Here is a 19,037-nt window from a genome sequence, read left to right as displayed (position 1 = left end):
GATGCAAGCAGAGTAGGCAAGTAAACTACACATTTAGTACTATCTCTCCATATGTCACCATGCAGGGCAGGAAGACATGCACAGATCAGAAGAATCTAACATGGTTTCCTAAACTTCATTGCTTTGTTGGGAAGGGGCAGGGCACAGAACTTGCCTTCTCATTGCAGCACTAGAGAGCAGTTCCTTAACTCTTCCTTTCCACCATGGAAATCATGATCTGTAGAAAATAAGTTTCCATTGGTACCAGTGGACAATTGGTGCCCAGAGAATAGCTGTCGTGTTTCCTCTATTATAGAGGAAGAGCGACAGCTGATTTCAAATAGGCAAGCTCACTGTGAACTGTGCTTTTCTTTCTCTTTTACACCACCCCGGTCACCTAATGCACCTGAAAACATTTGACATTTTATTACCCAGAGTTAAATATCAGATAATATAATTTGATAAAAGTATTTTGATTTACATAACAGAAACCTTTTCTAACTTAATAAGAGGCAGCAAAGCATAGAACTGTCAAGATCAGTAATCATAATATGCAATGTTGCCATTGAATTATATATTTTTATGTCTGTCCTCAGTTGTAGGTGGAATTAAAATTCTTTAAAAAGCAAGCAAGAAAAGAGATCTCCAAAGTAGGTATCTGGCATTTCTAATATAGCTTATTTGGATCCATGTTCTAAAAACTTCAGAAATCATCACCATCTGATTGGAAAGATGGGAGAGGAATTTAAAGAATGCTACCAATTCATCCTTAATGCATTTTAACGTTCATTTTATGAATGAGTGCAGAGAATTTAACCAGTAGAACACAAGGAACAGTAATTTTCATTTTTTAACCACAAAGATGTCCGCCTCATGGATTTTAGGAGGCTTTTCTCAAAAGGCATAGTGAGGAACAAATTAAAATGGCTAGGTCAGGTGCACACATTCTGATACAATGGAAAACATGTAAGAGATTAAAAGCTCCTTCCATAAAAAGAAAAGAAATGGCCTGTTTGAACATTCTACAGTTCCCTCAAATTTCCCATCTCTTAATTAAGGAACAGAAGAGAGGCCTAATTCAGACACAAAAATATATGAGGTGTTCATTTCCTTAATGGCAAATGAATGAAACTGAGTAATAATATGACTCCAATGTAATCTTCAAATCTTTGGCCTGAACTCAATTTATTTAATGTTACAAGGAATAGCATGACACCATGAACATTTAATTGCCAACGTCCTTCCTGTCTGAATGAAGACTTTTTCGTTCAGTTACTCGGAATGTAAGTTTTCTGGGCTTTTTTTTTCTTATTTAAACTTTTTTTTTTTTTTGAATTTCAAAAACTCATGAGTGAATACTAAAATCGCATTTATATTTCAGGAGAGGAGAAGCCATTGTGGTGTCTTATCAACTGCAACACAGCTGAGAAGAAAAAATAAATATTCCTCTCTAACACGTTGATGAGCTAACTTCAGGCCTTTTAATGTATTCTTGTTTGTACTAGAACATCAAACCACCTAACCAGGCGGAGTGGCTCAGGGAAGATATATACCTGGTAAAATTAATGAACAAGATACTGTTCAATATATCACTCAGACCAAGGAGTTGTTTTAAGGGCCACACTTGAGCTATATCCAGTCCCTTCCCTTGTTATTCATTTTAACAACCTAATTAATAGGATAGGAGAAGAGAGGCCTTTTGTAATGGCTGCTGTTGGAAAACAAAGGAGAAAACAAACTTGCAGATCTATTTGCAAATAAACTGATAGTTCTTCCACCCTTTCTGATACATACACCTGTGTGATGGAATGGAATTATGAAGGCCAAGCTCAGGGAGATAAACATTTTCTTAGCTCACCAGAACCGTGTGGGAGGATCAAGAGGATGAGACTGGCACCTCCCTGAGGAATTCACACTGTTGTGGCTGGAGGACTTTGGGAACTGGGGTTTTAGTCTGGGAAGATTCTTGCTAGAGGTTGTAGCTAATAAACATAGCTGGACTGAATTGGCATTGTCTCTTGGAGTTCCTTGGGCTAGGCCTGACAACCTGAGACATGGCTTCAAATTCCTTTTCAGGCACACAGAGCTCTCATGAAAAAAATGGGGAAGAGGAGATTTCATTTACAAATATATGACAATAATATGAATATGACAATTTAATGTAATAGGTCATATTGTATTATTATGTAACATTCTGCCAGGTCCTTATGAATCATAGATTTAGAATTATGGAAATATATACAGTGGTGCTTAAAAGTTTGTGAACCTGTTGAATTTTCAATATTTCTGCATAAATATGACCTAAAACATGATCTGTTGTCTATACAAGTCCTAAAACTAGAGAAAGAGAACCCAGTTAAACAAATGAGACAAAAACATTATATGTGTCCATTGATTTATTGAGAAAATGATCCAAAGCTATATATTGGTATGTGGCAAAAGTATGTGAAGTTCTAGGATTATTAATTCATTTGAAGGGGAAATTACTGTCAGGTATTTCAATCAATGGGATGATAATCAGGTGTGAGTGTGGGAGCCTGAATTCTGGGTATTTACTGTCAAAGTCTGATCTTCACAACACGGGGTCTTGGCTCAAACAAAGGAGATTTCTGAGGACCTCCAAAAAACAGCTGTTGATGCTCACCAGGCTGAAAAAGGTTATAAAACTATTTCCAGAGAGTTTGGACTCCACCTGTCCACTGCCAGGCAGACCATGTACAAATGGAGGCAATTCAACACCACTGTTACCCTCCTCAGGAGTGGACAACCAACCAAGATCACATCAAAAGCAAAGTGTGTAATACTCCGGGAGGTCTCAAAGAAGATCAAGGTAATGTCTAAGGAACTAAAGGCATCACTTGCATTGATGAGTGTCAGTGTTCATGAGATCACCATGAACAACAATGGTGTGCATGGCAGGGTTGCAAAGGGAAAGCCATTACTCTTCCAAAAGAATATTGCTACCTCTCTACAGTTTGCAAAAGACCACATGAATAAGCCAGAAGACTATTGGAAGAATGTTATGTGGATGGATGAAATCACAATAGAACTTTCTGGTTTTGATGTTAAGTTTGGTGAAAGGCAAACACTGCATTCCAGCATAAAAACCTTATCCTATCTGTGAAACATGGTGATGGCAGTATGGTGATGGCACCATGTGAAACATGGTGATGGCAGTATTGTGGTTTGGGCTTGCTTTGCTGCCTCTGGACCAAGACAGCTTGCCATTATTGATGGAACTATGAATTCTGAATTGTACCAGCAAATTCTACAGGAAAATATCAGGGTATCTCTCCATGAACTGAAGCTCAAGAGAAAATGAGTCATGCAGCAAGATAATGACTCAAAACACACAGTGAGCAAAGAATGGTTACAGGAGAAGAAAGTTAATGTTTTGGAATGGCCAAAGTCCTGGCCTTAATCCTACAGAAATGTGGAAGGACCTGAAGTGGGCAGTTCATGTGAGGAACGCCACCAACATCCATGAGTTAAAGCAGTTCTGTAAGGAGGAATGGGCTAAAATTCCCCCAAGCCAACATGCAGGACTGATCAACAGTTATCAGTAATGCTTAATTGCAGTTATTGCTACCCAAGGGGGACACATCAGTTCCTGAAAGCAAAGGTTCACATACTTTTGCCACACACCCATATGTAGCTTTGGATCATTTTCTCAATAAATCAATGGACACATATAATGTTTTTGTCTCATTTGTTTAACTGAGTTCTCTTTATTTAGTTTTAGGACTTGTGTGGAAAACAGATAATATTTTAGGTAATATTTATGCAAAAGTATTGAAAATTCAAAAAGGTTCACAAACTTTTAAGCACCACTTTATATCTCGGGGTTGCATACATTTCACTCAATCTTGAGAAACGCACAATCCTTCCTTCCTTCCTTCCTTCCTTCCTTCCTTCCTTCCTTCCTTCCTTCCTTCCTTCCTTCCTTCCTTCCTTCCTTCCTTCCTTCCTTCCTTCCTCCCTCCCTCCCTTCTTTTGAAAAACTTTCATTTCTTACATTAGTTTACTGTGTTACACAACTTAAGCAGACCCCACCATAGGGAATCTTAAACGTTTTCTTTATTTATAGGAAGGATTGTTAACTTTTTCCAACAATGAATGAGTCAAATATTTATAAAAGATCAGATAAGATTGAATACTGAGTATGTTTATTTAGGCTCAGATCAATACAAAAAGCTATGTTGTTCAAGGAAACCAGTCATTTATCAGTTCAAAATTATCCTTGCGATGCTAATAAACCAAAAGGAAACATGATCAACTGTGGGAAACATCATTTTGCTGAGAAGTTGTACAAGGGCAATTTATCCTTGCTATGTGGAAATTCAAAAAATAAATGTACTGTACACAGAGCATTTAGGATGCTCCAATGTCCACGCATTGAACCACAACACAGCACCGCCACGTAATCACATTTGTCATTGACAGGTTTATGCTGCAACTTGGTAGCAGAAGCACTGCTTAAGATCAGACCTTCTAAACATGAGGGCAGGGCACAGGTGATTCAAAAACATATAGATAACAAAAATATACTGTATAAAGGAATAAGCCATCAAATTACAGAAGTAGAAAGAAAATCAAGATCAGTTCTGCACAACTGCCCTTTGATACTGATCAAGCCACTGAATCTATGCTACATTCAAGGAGTGGATACACCATAGTAAGATTCTGATGGAACAAAACCACAGATTCAATCAACATGGGGAAAGAGTGGGGTGGGGGGAGGCAGAGGTTTGCTGGAAAAAGATGATACAGTATTATTAAGTGACATGAAAGACTGATCCCAAATGTCAATTGGGCTTTGGAGATCAGCAAAACCATGCACTAATTCTCATAACACAAAATCGATCAAGATGCCAACTTGGTAATCTACAATCAGGTAGACTTGTTTCTGGTATAAATGGAGTGGAATCTCCACACTTTATTCTGCAGAAAAACCAGACTACAAGTTTATATATAGAAGTCGGTAATAAATTGTTAGCAGAATGCTTGTGATATAAATCAGAGTTGCTAGCAGCCAGAATTGCTTTGCCTTGTAGATAATTGCCAGAAAAAAATAAAGTTAAGGCCATACAGATCCTTAACGTAAAATAGGGATAGTACTCTGTTCTAACATATTTCATATTTGCCGACAGGACTTAGAATGATCAGTATGGATATAATTAGAGATATGCCAAAAAAAAAAAAAAAAAAAAGTTAAGCTTCCAACTTAACATCAGTTGTTTTTTGACCATTTTGAAAGTCTTTTGAGCAAAACAACAAAAACCAAAACCATCTTCTAGAATGGTCCGAACAGTGTCCGATTTCTTCTGATAAATTTGGAACAGCCCATTCTGAATGTAAAATGTTTTGTTCACTCTTAGATGCAATATGCAGCAAATAAAAATCAGCCTAAGCTCTAATGAAAGACCTTTATAAATAAAGCAAAGAAATGGATTAAAAAGAGTTATTTACTGAAGAAGGAAAAGGAGATGAGAGGTTCCCCAAATGGAACAATATGCCCTATGTTACACCATGATAATCAAGATAGAGATACAATGTTCTTTACACTCCAGTATGAACATAGTTCAAATAATTATGTTCAAATATTAGCCTTTCTCTCTTCATTTAAGTAGACTGTTGCCACGAGGCCTTAGCTTTTTTAGTTGTTTTTGATACAGCCTGTTGGGTGATTAAGCTTTTGTTTAAACTCTGGATGGGCGCAGATCTGTCACTTTGAAACTGATAATTTGAGCTGCAGGGAATCTTAAAGCCAGAACAGTCCTTATTGAAGCTACTGCAGCAGGCAATGTGATTTTGGAACATCTGAAGTGGAAGCCCATAATAGTTTACAGCATCTATTCCTTCCAGCACTAACATCAGAAGACGGCTGTGTGCGAGATCCTGTGATTCTCACTTTCTTCCTTTGTTACACCCTCTCCCCAAAAGATAGCTTTCCAAACATGAGCTATATAATGAAGACACAGAGTACAAGTGAAATTTATTCTCCCTTTCTCCTTTTCTCTCAAAATTTTCATCAATGCAAGCTTCTATTTTTCTGCAAAACCAAATTTTGATCTCTTTAATTTAATAACTTTCCTATTTCACTTCAGCTTCCCCATCTTCCTTCCAGGAAAAAAAAAAAAAGAGAGAGAGAGAGATATTTCTGATTTGGGATATCTTGATTATTTATTTATAAGGCTGCCTGACTCTGGGCAGTGTACAACCTTAGATACAAATTAACAACAACAAAAGGAACATACTAAGCCATCCAGACGTATTAAAACCAGCACCTTTCTCAACACACACTATGCCTACTAAGGATGTCCCACCCAACCTAACCCAACCCCTGGGGGAATAGCCAGGTTTAAGGGCTTGTTTGAATGAGGCCAGGGTAGGGACAAATATGAATCTCTTGGGGGGCAGACACCATGTGAGAGAAGACTCATTTCCTGGGCCCCATGACATGGCATTGGTTAATCAATGGGTTCCAAAACATACCAGCTGTTTTGGATTAAGCAGATCAGGCAGACATCAGAAGAGACAGACTATGCCACGAAGGGCCTTACAGTGATGACCAGCACTTTTAATTGCACCTGGAGGCCTACTGGTAGCCATTGCAGCTCATAGAGCAGAAGTATTATATGGGCATATTGTGGACCATGCCACCATCTTCTGAACAGCTGCAGCTTTTGAATGGTGTTCAAGGGAAGTCCCATGTATAGCACATTACAATAGTCCACACATAAGGTGACCAAAGCATGACTGATTGGAGGGCCTTCTGATCCAGAAATGAGTGCAATAGGGCTGAGATATATATTTGATCCAAACTGATGGATGACCTCACCCAGCGACTTCATATTCATGTTAAACAGGATGGGAGAGAGCATTGAGTCCTATGGCTACCCACACAACAGGGTCTTGGTCTCTCCCCCCTGCCAACCCTGGCTGACAGGCCACAGAGAAAGAATCACTGCAACCACAACATGGTGCCCCTCACTCCCAGTCCTGGAGGCCAGAAGATGAACATGATTCGTGGTATTAAAAGCTTCTGAGAAATCAAGATCTAGGAGAGTCTCACCACTCTCCTTTACCCCAAGAATAGCATTCAAGTAACTTACTGACTCTGCCAGAGGTCATCCCATGTGCAAGCAATGCTGTCTTTGTACTATGTCCTGGTTTGAAACTCAATTGAAATTAGGTCCCCCAAGGACCCTCTGAAGTTGTAACCCAACTATCTTCTCAACAATCTTCCCTAAAAAGGGAAGACCAGAGAATGGATGAACATTTTCCAGAACTGTCGGATCCAGGGACAGCTTCTTAAAAGAAGCACCACTTCCTTCAAGGCCAGTGGAACCACCCCTCCCCATAATGAAGCTGATACTTCTGCATGGATCCAACCAAACCCCACCTCTTAGGAGGTGTTTGCAAGCCAGGAGAGGTGTGGAATTAATAAACAGATGGTTGGGTTAACAGTCTGGAGGATCCTGTTCACTTTTGCAGGAGTTATAGACTCAAACTTTTGTGAGAAACTATTATATATGAATATAATTATTTTATAAATTTTATTCTTGCCCACTGCTTTGAGATTTAGTTATGTGTGATCAGTCATGTGAGCATGATCAGGCAAATTTAGAAAAAAAAAATAACACAAATCCATAATTTTAAGTGTGAAAGCAATTATCAGCAGCATATGCTCTGGACTAGTACAAAATCAACAAAACAAACTGCTGGTCTCCTGGATGTTCTCCCTAAAGTTGAGTTCAACTTCTGTGACTGTATAAACATTTTAATGTAGTTTTCTTGGCAGCCTTTTTCTGAGATCTATGTTTGACTTTCTAGTGTAACAAACAGGCAAATATGAACCACATCTGACTCATTTTAGTTTTTTGAGACCAACAAAGACCAGTTAGATGCTGTCATCTGCTGTAGAGTGTTGTGATCCATGCTGAGTTTGTTTTTATAAGACCAGAAACAGACTGAAGACTCTGAAGAGAGAAATTAGTTTCTACTGTCTTGATAAATTGGAAGAGACATACAGTCTAATATGGTGATATTCACCTGACCATTTAATTTAGTCTCCAAATTGTTTAGGTATCTTCTGAGAAAACAAGGGCAAAATAAATTAGTAAGAGGTTGATAATGTTTATTTCCCAAGCTAAAATGTTATAATATATCATGAGAGATATCATGTGCATGAAAAAAAAAATATTTGAGAAGATTTGACTCAGATTGCTGAAGAGCAATGACCCAAAATAAATATATAGCTTTTCACAATGTACTCCTTTCTCTCAAAGAAAAAGTAATCACATATCATTTCAGTAGAATTCATACAATAAAGTCCATTAGTTCATATGATCAAAACATAATGCTTGCCTTGCAGAAGGTTACATTTGTGGTGGATTTTTTATTTTGTATTCTTCATTTTAATTATGATTAGTGTGAGTACAGTACTCAACTAAATAGGCTACAAGGTAAGATATAAATAAACATTGTGTCAATCATATGAGAAGTTCTTGAGAACTACAGAAGCAACTGAATGACACGCCACTTTCCATTCCCCATCTTGTCTCATCCTAAGGGCAGTGAAATGGATTTCTGTCCCAACTCTGAAATGACACCTACAGTCTCAGAACAAACTTAATGTATCATATTTTCCTTCACATTTTTAAGAAAACACAAAAACTATGTTTGTATTATATTTTTGCCATTCCCCCGCTCTCAAAAAAACCCACATAGCACTGTCACTCTGCCTACATGTCTCAATACTGCTTTAAACAGAAAAGATTGGGCTATTTTGAGAAAAAGAAATCCTGGAAAATCCTTGCATTCATACTTGAAAAGCTACCACTATTAAAAATGAAATTTAAACGTTTAGATAACAAAACTCAAAAGACAGGTCTAGCTTATTAAGTTCCGTATAGTAGTGCAGCCCCTCATTCACCTGTCATTTCTGTATGCAAGAACATTATATATTTATCACTCACTGGATAGCTCATAAAGTGAACCAATATATGCAATTTATCAATAATGAATAAAATGAGAAGTTAAATGAGGATCACTATCCTACCCTACAAGTGGAGTTTCAGAGGATAGTTTTTCGGATTTTCTTGATCTACACCCAAGAATGGCTAAAATCTCAATCACATCATTGTAATTGGATTTGCCTTAAAAGCCAAGTTTGCGAAATGTCAGTGAAGTTATTGAGTGGCATTTGCTATGAAAGCAGATAGGGAATAATTCCTCCCCCACCTCCACCCCCACCCCAAACACACACATTTCAAGTTAGATCTTGTGGGATCTCACTGGAAGGCTTTAATATTGCAAGATGGAATGTCATTTTTAAAATTCATTTCCCACTACATAAGGCTCGGAATTTATTCTTTGGGTCTGACGATGATGACACTAGCACTATATATTTTACTGCACAATCTGCTTGACTGATTCAAATTCTCTAAGATATGTAGGAAAGCATGAGGCAATGAAAAAAAAAATGCTCCTCACTCTTGTTGCAATTGTAAAGTTGGCATTCTTTACTCTTCGAAAGCCATTTCCCTGGAGACCTCTGGGGGAGTAATGGCACACTGAGGATGGCTTGTTTTCACGGTGTTGACAACTGCAGTGGCTTAGAGGAGCTGGAAAAAGGTCCAGCTCTTTGGAATCTTCTTTAGGCAAATGACTGGATCACCCACAAGTGCTCCTTATAGAGGCTCCCTGTGAAGTGGGTTGAGCGCTCTGGGAGTCATGGGAAACGTCAAGCCGATGCCATGGCTTGGAGCCTTCAGAAGGACACTAGGTTTGCTTTCACTTCCTCTTCTAATTACCACTGGAAATTACTTATTACCAATTTACTTGGAACATTAAAAACCTGAAAGGCAAGTTGCTGTACACCAGGAAAATTTCTGTCTATCCTGGAAGAAAGAAGATTTAAGTGAATTTAAATATTAAAAAGAAAAATCTTAACTTTTGGAAACAGCGAAAGGGAGTTAAGAATGCTGACTGGGGACAGTTATGGGGCCACATGGATTTGAAAGAATAGGGTTTTTTAACTGACTGTTTTAAATTTTATAAACCAACAACGGATGATTTTGGACTTAATTGTAAGAAAATCTATTGTGGGAAAGTTTTGGCTCTGAAAATAAACAAAAGATAAGACTGGGCTTTCAAGGTTAACTAGAGGGAACCAGAGAGTAATTAAAGGAAAAGATACATCTTAACATAATGGAGGAACATCATCTTAGTACAGAAGAATTTAAATCTGTTTGGGAACAATGGATTAAAATTGGATCTAACAGAGGTTATAAAAGAAGATTCTACTGGATAAAACAGAAGCTGAGGATGATTTGAATAAAGAGTTTAAAATGGACTTTAAAGAAATGCCCGATTATAAAAGCCATATGGAAGATATGGGAAAAGTTGGTGTGGATCTGAAAATGGACTTAAAGATGTTTGATTACAAGAGTGACATGGAGAAAAAGTTGTAACGGATATACAAACTATGCTGGCTGATGTTTTAACAATTAAAGGGGATATCCAGATTACAAATCAGAAGAGTGAGTTGGAAAGTTATTTTATTTTGGATCCACAGAAGGGAAGCATTAAATCTTTGAAGTTGCTTCTGAAAACAGACAGGGAGAAAATGATAAGAAATCACTGTGTGGGACTTTATTTAAAGAAGTGACTGAAGACCAAGCCTCTTAAAAAGAAGAAAAAGGAGTTCAAAGTGGATTTATTTGTTCAGGGTTCCGTTATATAAGTTGCGATTTTGGGTTATTATTATTGGAATCTTTTTTCTGACAAGGACTGCAAGATGATGTAAAGATTTTTTTATATAGGGATGAATCTTTTATTTCCTATTTGTTAGAGGAAGTTAGGGGTTAGTATGTAAGAGGGACCTATTGGATTTAGTTTACAATATATATGTTACTATTATTGATATACTTTATGCTTATGGGGATAATTTTTTTTATGTTTTACTTATTAGAGCAAGTTGTAAGTCAAAATGTTAATTAGATGTAGTTGTTTATGTTTAAAACATATGGGTTATTATTACTGATACTCAATAGTTTTGCTGTGTAAGACTGATCGATGAATTTTTTTTAATAATTTGGTTATTGTTTAATGATGAGAAATGGGAAGTAGAGTTTCTTTTTCTGTAATATCAGAGAAGGTGTTAAGTTACTGTAAATGCTTATACTTGTCTGGGGGGAGGGAGGAATCACTTTTTATATGTCTTTTTCCTTTTCCTTTTCCTCTTTCTTGTTCTCTTTCTTCTTCTTTTGTTTGTATATCTTTTCTAATTCTGTATTAGCTTTTAATTATGTAAAACTCTTATTTATTTATTTATTTACTTATATATCAAATTTGTCACCGCCCATCTTGTGGAACGACACTTGGTGGTTTACAAAACAGTTAAAATCAATTAAAATTACAAAATTATGATCTGCTATTAATAAAAATATTAGGAAGAAGAATAAAGCCATTTCTCTACATGCTTTGTACATCACCATGCTGATATAAAGGACATACTTCATATTGCTTCAACAATGACCAGGTAGTGCTAAAATTAGTTTTCCAGTTGTTCTCCTGAGTAGCACTGGACAGTGATTTATTACTAGAGAAATGGCCTCAGTGGATTCACCCAATGTTATAGAAGTTTAGCTAAAGTTTGATTTAAATTTGCCAAATAATATATGACTAATCTCATAGGTCTGAGTTCTTCAAAGTTTGTCTCAGGTTTATAGCTGACAGATTAAAAAATAATTGGCAATGATATATTTCTGTGTTTTACATGGATGATGGCAGGATACTTATAAAGTTAGAATGGCTCATATGAATAAGAAGTTATTAATGATGGAAATTAGCAGAAGGAGACTAACCAGAGTTATTGTCAGAACATAAGAAAACACCCTTTTTTCACTGCACACCTTCATTTTTTGTAAATTGGAACCAGCTAGAAATATATTCTTCTGTTCAGGAGAGTATGTCCAATGGATAACATTACAGTAGTTCCTGGGTTAAGAATTCCTGGGTTACAGATGACCCATAGTTAAGAACGGAGCCTATTGTGGCAAAATTCGAGTTCAATACACAATGATTGAAGTTAAATACATAATGGTTTGAGTTCATTACACAATACTAAAGTATAATACAATTGTATAATACTGTTCCAGCTTACATACAAATTCAACTTAATGACAGACCTTGGGCATGGAACTTGTTCTTCATATGGGGACTACCTGTAATGAATTATAATCCAAAGAGAAGGTAGTAACCAATGTATCCTTTCTTACCCACTCTTTCTTGGAACATCTCTGATTAAAGGATAATAAATAAAGGATTAAATAAAATTAAAGGATAATAATAAATGCAAAAAAAAAAAAACTTTACACGTGCAATGCTTGGTTTAGAAATCTGATATCAATAAATTTTTCTCTTTTTATTGTCATCATTTTTAATCAACTAAAGAAATACCCTGCTTCTCTAGATACTTCTGGTTTGCATATTCACTCTACAAAGCAAAAAAGTCCAATCAAATTATGGTGAGAAATATACATCCTTAGCAAGTGCAAGACAGAAGCTGAATATTTTACAGCGTTGGATTGGATTAACAGTGGATGATTATTTGTAATAAAAGATACAATACACAAAACAAAGTGTAATTATCCATGGAAAATATATTAGGCTACTCAAAAAGAGGTTTTAAAAGGTATTGTTGATTTAAGAGGAACAAAAAGAGACTTTCAAAACTAATTACCCATTGTCTCCAAATATTACTCCAGTGGAAGATATTATTAATACTATTCTTTCATGCATGTTAAATGAAGCATAATCATAATAAGGAAATATCATTTTAAAAATGCCAAGGGTCATTACCCAATTTGTCACAATCTTCTAACTCCTAGAATCCAGGAAACTGACATATCCTCAACTGAGTGAAATGCCATTATCAGCCAGCTGACAGGTACATCAGAAGAACCTTACTGCATTCCCACGGCCCCCATGGAAAGCCATAAGGAGGATGTTCAAAATCGTAAAGACCTGCAGTTTTTCTTTAACAACTGGAATGTAATACCTGCTGCTCTGATCCTAAGAGAAACATAGTCCTACCATGGCTAGTACCCAAGTGATTTTTAAAAATCCTCCATGGATATATTTTATCCCATTTAGATACATTAGTGGCCACACTGTATTTTATAATGGAATAACAGAAAGGCAGCATCCAAAAATAATTATTACTTGGGATTGTTCCCCCAAGTGTGTCTCTATGTTAGTTTTTTGTTTTAGGACAGAAAAGTCTCCTTCGAGTAGAATGTGGCTCCTGATGTCTACATAAACACATCCATGCAGCTTTTGTGGCAATGATACAGAAATTGTTTGCTGTCCCTTTCTTCAGGACATTTCCTGACTTTTCTGCCTAGCCTACAGTGGTGTCTTATTTAAGTACTAACCTGTCACAACCTTGCTTCATTTCTTCCAGACTTTATATCAGACCGGGCAAGAAATCTTTCTCCAAAAATTTGACCCACACTAGCGAGCTAACTGCAGAAGCTTCAAGGACATGGCCCAGCTAGATCTGTGGCTTTTATTATAGATACAAAAAGAAGTCAAACATGCATGGAAGATTAGCCTATGGTGGAGTACAGGAGTGATGTCCTATATATGTGTGTGTGTGCTTATGTGTGTGTGTCCTTGTCCATATGTGTGAGAGCATGGTTTAAATCCTATACCAATCAGGGGATTCTTAGAGTCTGCCAAAATCTGCCATCTCCCAAGACTAGAACAGAAAAAAGGCTTTACATACATATACATAAGCCAGTTGTATTATGGTTGATACGTTTTAAAAAGGTACTTCAGCCTTAGGGTGTAGGGAGCCATGGAGATGACCTTGGGAAAACAGAAGCCATTACAAAAAGAAAAATAGAATAAAAAAGTATGCCTTGAGCCCTGGGAGAGGAGGCAGTCTCAGGAAGAGATCCACATTGGCTCTTCCCTGAGTTCTTGGGATATAAACACAATTAGACTTGCAAGATTCTGTTCCTATAGCCTATCACAATAAAGCTTAGTTCTAGTCTTCCTGTGGAGTCTGACTCTTGATCTGGAGAACCTTAAAGGTTATATCTGCACGGCACCCTCAAGCTGTTCCTGTCCTGTGTGCTCATCCTGACTTGATTCTAAACTGGCTTCAGAAAATCCAGTCAGAACCGGAATACTTTGGCAGCAGCATGCTAGGTATTTAGGGCAGATCTGTTGTTGTTGCTGCTGTTTAAATTTATTACAGCCACCCACTTCTATATTCTCCCACTGGCAATTCCTCTGGTACTATGCTGTGATCTTCCAACTTACATCGCTGGAAAGCAACTGTCAATTCTTTCCTTTGGATATATATAGTCGTATAACTGTTTGATTTGACACACACATACACACAAACTAACTTTTTTGACCTCCCTATGGACACCCATGGCACACTGGGTGTGTTTGTGAATTTTTCTAAACTACGGGGCTAAAGAGAAAAAAAAATGACTCTTTTCCACTCTGGACAGTGGTCTCGGTCCGCAAAGGAATTGCTGTATTAGTATTATATACTTTGCCCCTAAGAAATGGTCTTGTTAGGTCTGAAGGACTGTGATTGTATCCAAGCATCTTCTTTGAGAATGACACCTCAAACTATTCTGTACTCGTGGCACTCCATGGAACTGCGGTGTAAGAAAGAAAATTGTAGGATTAATTGGGGATTAAGAAAGAATAGGGATGAAAGGAGCAATCCCGTTGATACAGGAGAATGGGAGAAAGAAGTATTGAAAGATTGCAAATCAGAATCTAAACTCCAAGCCAACAACAATGCCAACAGCACTGCAGTCATGCACAGAACACATAAATAAAAGTAAAATTTCATGCAGGACAAAGGGGTGAAGGAGAACAAAATCCAGGAGGAATGTTAATGATACAGTAAGAAGGATATATATCTCCAGAAGCATGCATTTTGATGGAGCATTACAGCATTTATCTAAAGATTACTTCTTTTGCAAATTCAGTCTTCTACATTGGCTCAAATCAATGCTCTCTTTATAATATCGCACTCTTGATTCATATTCATTAGTTTCCTCATGAACCTAGAAAGTCGTGAGCTCTACAATATTTGAACATCTTATTTGAAACTGAGGCTTATCTGAGGTTTCCAACAGCCTGTAGAAAATATAGAGATCTGCCTTGATCAGAAAGAAAGGTAGGTGAAGCTCAGGAGAAAATGCAATAAAACTGTAATCATCTAGGGACTTAAATTCAATAACTCTGAAGTACAAGCAACAACTTTATATCAAGATTTTGCTTAACATAAATGGGAATATCCTGGTATTATTCTAGCACTGCAGAGAACTCAGATTGAATGAAAATGACAAAATTAAAGTTGAGTAAGACAGCAACAAAAGAATTAGAGAAAAGGGGCTAGGAAGTTCAATTCTCTGAATACCATAATATTAATAAAAGCTGAAACCATTGTTCTGTAACTTCCTTTTAGAAATATAAGAATTCAGCTTTTTGCAATAAATATGTCTATACAAGATAAAACGACTATAGAACTTCGATATATGAATCAGTACAAATCTACTGTATACACTGGAGGTGAAGGAAAGATTAAAGGATTTTGACAGATAGACCACCCTTTTACAGAAAATAAGCGTGTACAATCGATACCTATTAACTGTCTCATTAAAAAAGGTAATAATGAGATGCTAGTACAGATTTGGTTAAGCCAATAATACTGAATCCTTCTGGGGCTACACACTTTTTCAACCAGCATGATGGCAGGATGTCTAAGTGAGAATGAAGTATTAAACTGCAGGTATAACTTAAAGAAATAAAACTGTAATTATTGTCATCTTATTTCTGATCAAGACCTCTGCATCCCCGTCTTACCAGTCTAGCCAGCTATTATCCCCAGATGGGGGAATTAGTTGTTAATGACACAAAAATAGAACAAAAGTGGTAACAAAAGTACATATAAAGAATAATAAAAACTCAACAGGAGATCTCTGTAAAAGCTTTGGTCTCACTGTTGTCTTGGCTTCAACCAAAACCTCTGCATGGCAGAATGTCTTTGACATCACAAGATGATGAGTTAATCACTTGAATGCTCACCTTAGCAGGAAGATAGAGTATCAAGCAATCAAATAAATAAATAAGAAATGTTTTGTTTATATACAGGAAAAGTTTTCACGTGTATATAAACCCCTGAGGGGTTGTTGTCAATTGTATGAAATGGTCTAAAGGAAGCGTACACATTTTACTAAATATACAGCAAGCAAACACATTGGAATGTAGACACACAATATGGCAATCATCTATTTAATTTCAACCACAGCCAAATCTCCCTTTAAAACTTGCAATATGGGTCTGAGAAAACTCCTTTAACAGAATAGGGAGTTACTGTGGTCATGATTCAGTTCAAAAGTGATTAATTGGTGTTACTGTTAGCAGTACACCACAGTTCATTCTGATTTTGAACAGAGCTCTGGTGTACCATCAAGCATCTGGAATTTTCTCACTTTGTGCCAGTTTTCAACGTAAGGTCAGACAGAACAATGCAAATCAAAATCAATTAGAAACTCTCATGAGTACCCTGAGGAATTTAGTTAAATTTCATTCTTTTGAAAAGGATTTCAAACTTTACAACCATCCAATTTAAAATAAATAAACTGAGAACATTTTGATATTTTCTTTCAGCACAGTTCCACCAGGTCACACTGTGAGTACAGAATTTTGGATAATATACAAGCGACTCAATGAAATGTCTTCTTCTGACACATATATAGAATCAAATATATACAGAATTAATCTCAGATCCATGTATCATTCACCTACTGGAGCTATCTACCAGCTATGTTCTGGGCCTCTGTACAGACATACTGTATTTTCCAATCTATCTACCCTGGGGTAGTAGATAGAATTAAGATGAAAGTACTTGGTAAGATTGTGATTTATTTTTCCCCTAAGTAAAAGCAGAATGGTTGATGACAAATTTGGAACAAAATGAAGAATTTAAGCATGATCTAACAAATTACAATACCATACAATAAAAATATTTGTTTTGTTAACTCCAGAGAAAGTGGCCACTGAAACTTCATGTACTTCAAACAATTGGTGCCCTTTAGAAACCAGAATGATGTGTCATGACATGACATGGATTATATAAGTCATGTCATGTCAAATGACATGGGTTATATAAATGGTGTCATTTGAACAATGATGTCATGTTGCACATTATGTCACTTGCCCCTTGTCCTCCTCTGTGTGATGCCCATGCTTTTGACCTGTTGAAGTGTAGCTTCTAGTATGATTGCTGCATGTCTGTCCAATGCACATACTTAATAGGTTAAATTGCTACCTTCTGAATATGTCTTAGTGGCTAGATGCCTTTAAAGAATAATCAATAAGATCTTCAGTTTTCAAATTCCTGATACATCACAGCATTTTTGTTCAGTTCTTCTATCTTATTTTGCATCACACAAGTCAGGACAACAAGTACAAAGTCCAAGCTGAGAAATAATATCCTGACCAATTACTCTCTCTTTGCTGAGGTCATGCATGCATGGATACATGGTTTGCACATTGCAATAAACCATGATGAGCTCAACTACTTAAGGCTTAAGTAGTTTGCTTAATAAACCACAACTGGCTGAGTTCCCACAATCTGATGACACTTACAAAAGAAATCACATTACCAATTTGTATGCTGAGTGAACCCATTACAGAGGAGGCTGCTAATGGCCTATTTATTCTAGTATTTCATGCACCTTTCTATTTTACCACATACAAGAAACCTTTAGACTTACCTGTTTCCATTTTGCCATCTTGTGCTGCAGGTCCATCAGGAATAACACTCTTCACCTGGAGAAATTCGTCGGGCTCATCCCCACCAATGATGGTAAATCCAAAGCCCATATTGCTTTTTTTAAGAGTGGTGCTGAGGAAAGTGCCTTTCAGCTGTGAGGCATCCCGGGTGAAGAGCGGTTTTTCTACATCAGTCAACATAAAGGAAAATATGAGATGTTTGGGTCGCACGGCGGGTGTGCACACACACACAGACACACACAGACAAAATAACTGGGTTCACACAGTGCAGCAGAAGCAATAGCAGGGACAAAGTGGCATTTGTACAAGTAAAAGCAAAGTAAAAGTGCAAGCATTCTGAGAGAACCAAAAGTATTAGTGAGTTATTTTCTATGTAAAGCTAAAACCAGCAAGGGAAGGATTCACTTATCTAAAATAGCATTCCTTTCAGAATCTTAATGAATTTTCTCTTCATTCAGAGTTGAATTGTCGGGGTACTGAAAAGGGATCTAAAATGAGAAACTGGCAGGAGGAGGTTAGCCAGATGATTATTTTTCAACCTACTAAAGTAGCTTTGCAAAACAATTTGAATACTGACTTCTCAATCACACTAAGGGGCGGCGTGCATGCGTTCATATTTGTGTTTTCATGTAAGCGTTTTTCATCTTCACAAGCGTGATTTTAGAATCTGGCAGCTGAAAGGGTTCAGTAATCCAGAATTCACTTTCAGAGCGATCCCCTGAGAGTGGGGCAAACAATAACCCTCACTTGATAACGAGGGCCTCTGTGCTAGGCTTAATTAGGTGACAAAATCATGGGAAGAGGTGAAAAGCTTGGTGTTCATTTTTTTTTAAAGAATTCAACACACTACTTTTTATAAAAGTGCAGCCCAGGTAAATAGCAGCACTTCGACATACCATACAACCTGTACATTCCAGCATTGTCCCGCCGATATTGAGACAGGTCACTCACACTGCGAGACCTCTGAGGAGCAGGGCGCGGGTGAACATGTTTGGGCCTAGGTAATGTTGATGAGGCGCTGTCTACTGATATAAAGAAGAAGAAGCCTCATTCTTTGCGTATAGTCTTATATAAATATTTAATCTCTGCACCAATATAGACTGTTAATCACCCTTTTCCATTGCGTGCATTAACCTATTCATTACTAATATATGCATTGTTATTTTCCCACCAAACAGAGCATAAAGTCATCTTGCAGAGGTCGCCAAGGCAAG

The 19,037-nt window shown here is 37.0% G+C and overlaps 1 protein-coding gene across 13 annotated transcripts in view; it reads right to left on the bottom strand.

The window, feature by feature from the left end:
• MAGI2 (membrane associated guanylate kinase, WW and PDZ domain containing 2) overlaps positions 1 to 19,037 on the bottom strand; it is a 659,127-nt gene that overhangs the window by 129,417 nt on the left and 510,673 nt on the right. For 8 of the 13 annotated variants that reach the window (XM_088134917.1, XM_088134920.1, XM_088134919.1 and 5 more), the window contains 2 exons: positions 18,720 to 18,848; positions 17,805 to 17,987 (listed from right to left, as the gene is read on the bottom strand). In XM_088134917.1, the coding sequence (XP_087991043.1) occupies positions 17,805 to 17,987; positions 18,720 to 18,848 (312 nt within the window). The remainder of the gene's footprint in view (positions 1 to 17,804; positions 17,988 to 18,719; positions 18,849 to 19,037) is intronic. The other 5 variants (XM_088134925.1, XM_088134926.1, XM_088134927.1 and 2 more) reach the window with 2 other exon arrangements.

This window comes from Python bivittatus, unplaced genomic scaffold (assembly GCF_059951505.1).
Source record: "Python bivittatus isolate LINGU-HERP-01145 unplaced genomic scaffold, Pbiv_v1 ctg000120_np1212, whole genome shotgun sequence".
NCBI lineage: Eukaryota > Metazoa > Chordata > Lepidosauria > Squamata > Pythonidae > Python > Python bivittatus.
The sequence above is the reverse complement of the archived record's forward strand: the minus strand, read 5'-3'. Positions and strand labels throughout refer to the sequence as shown.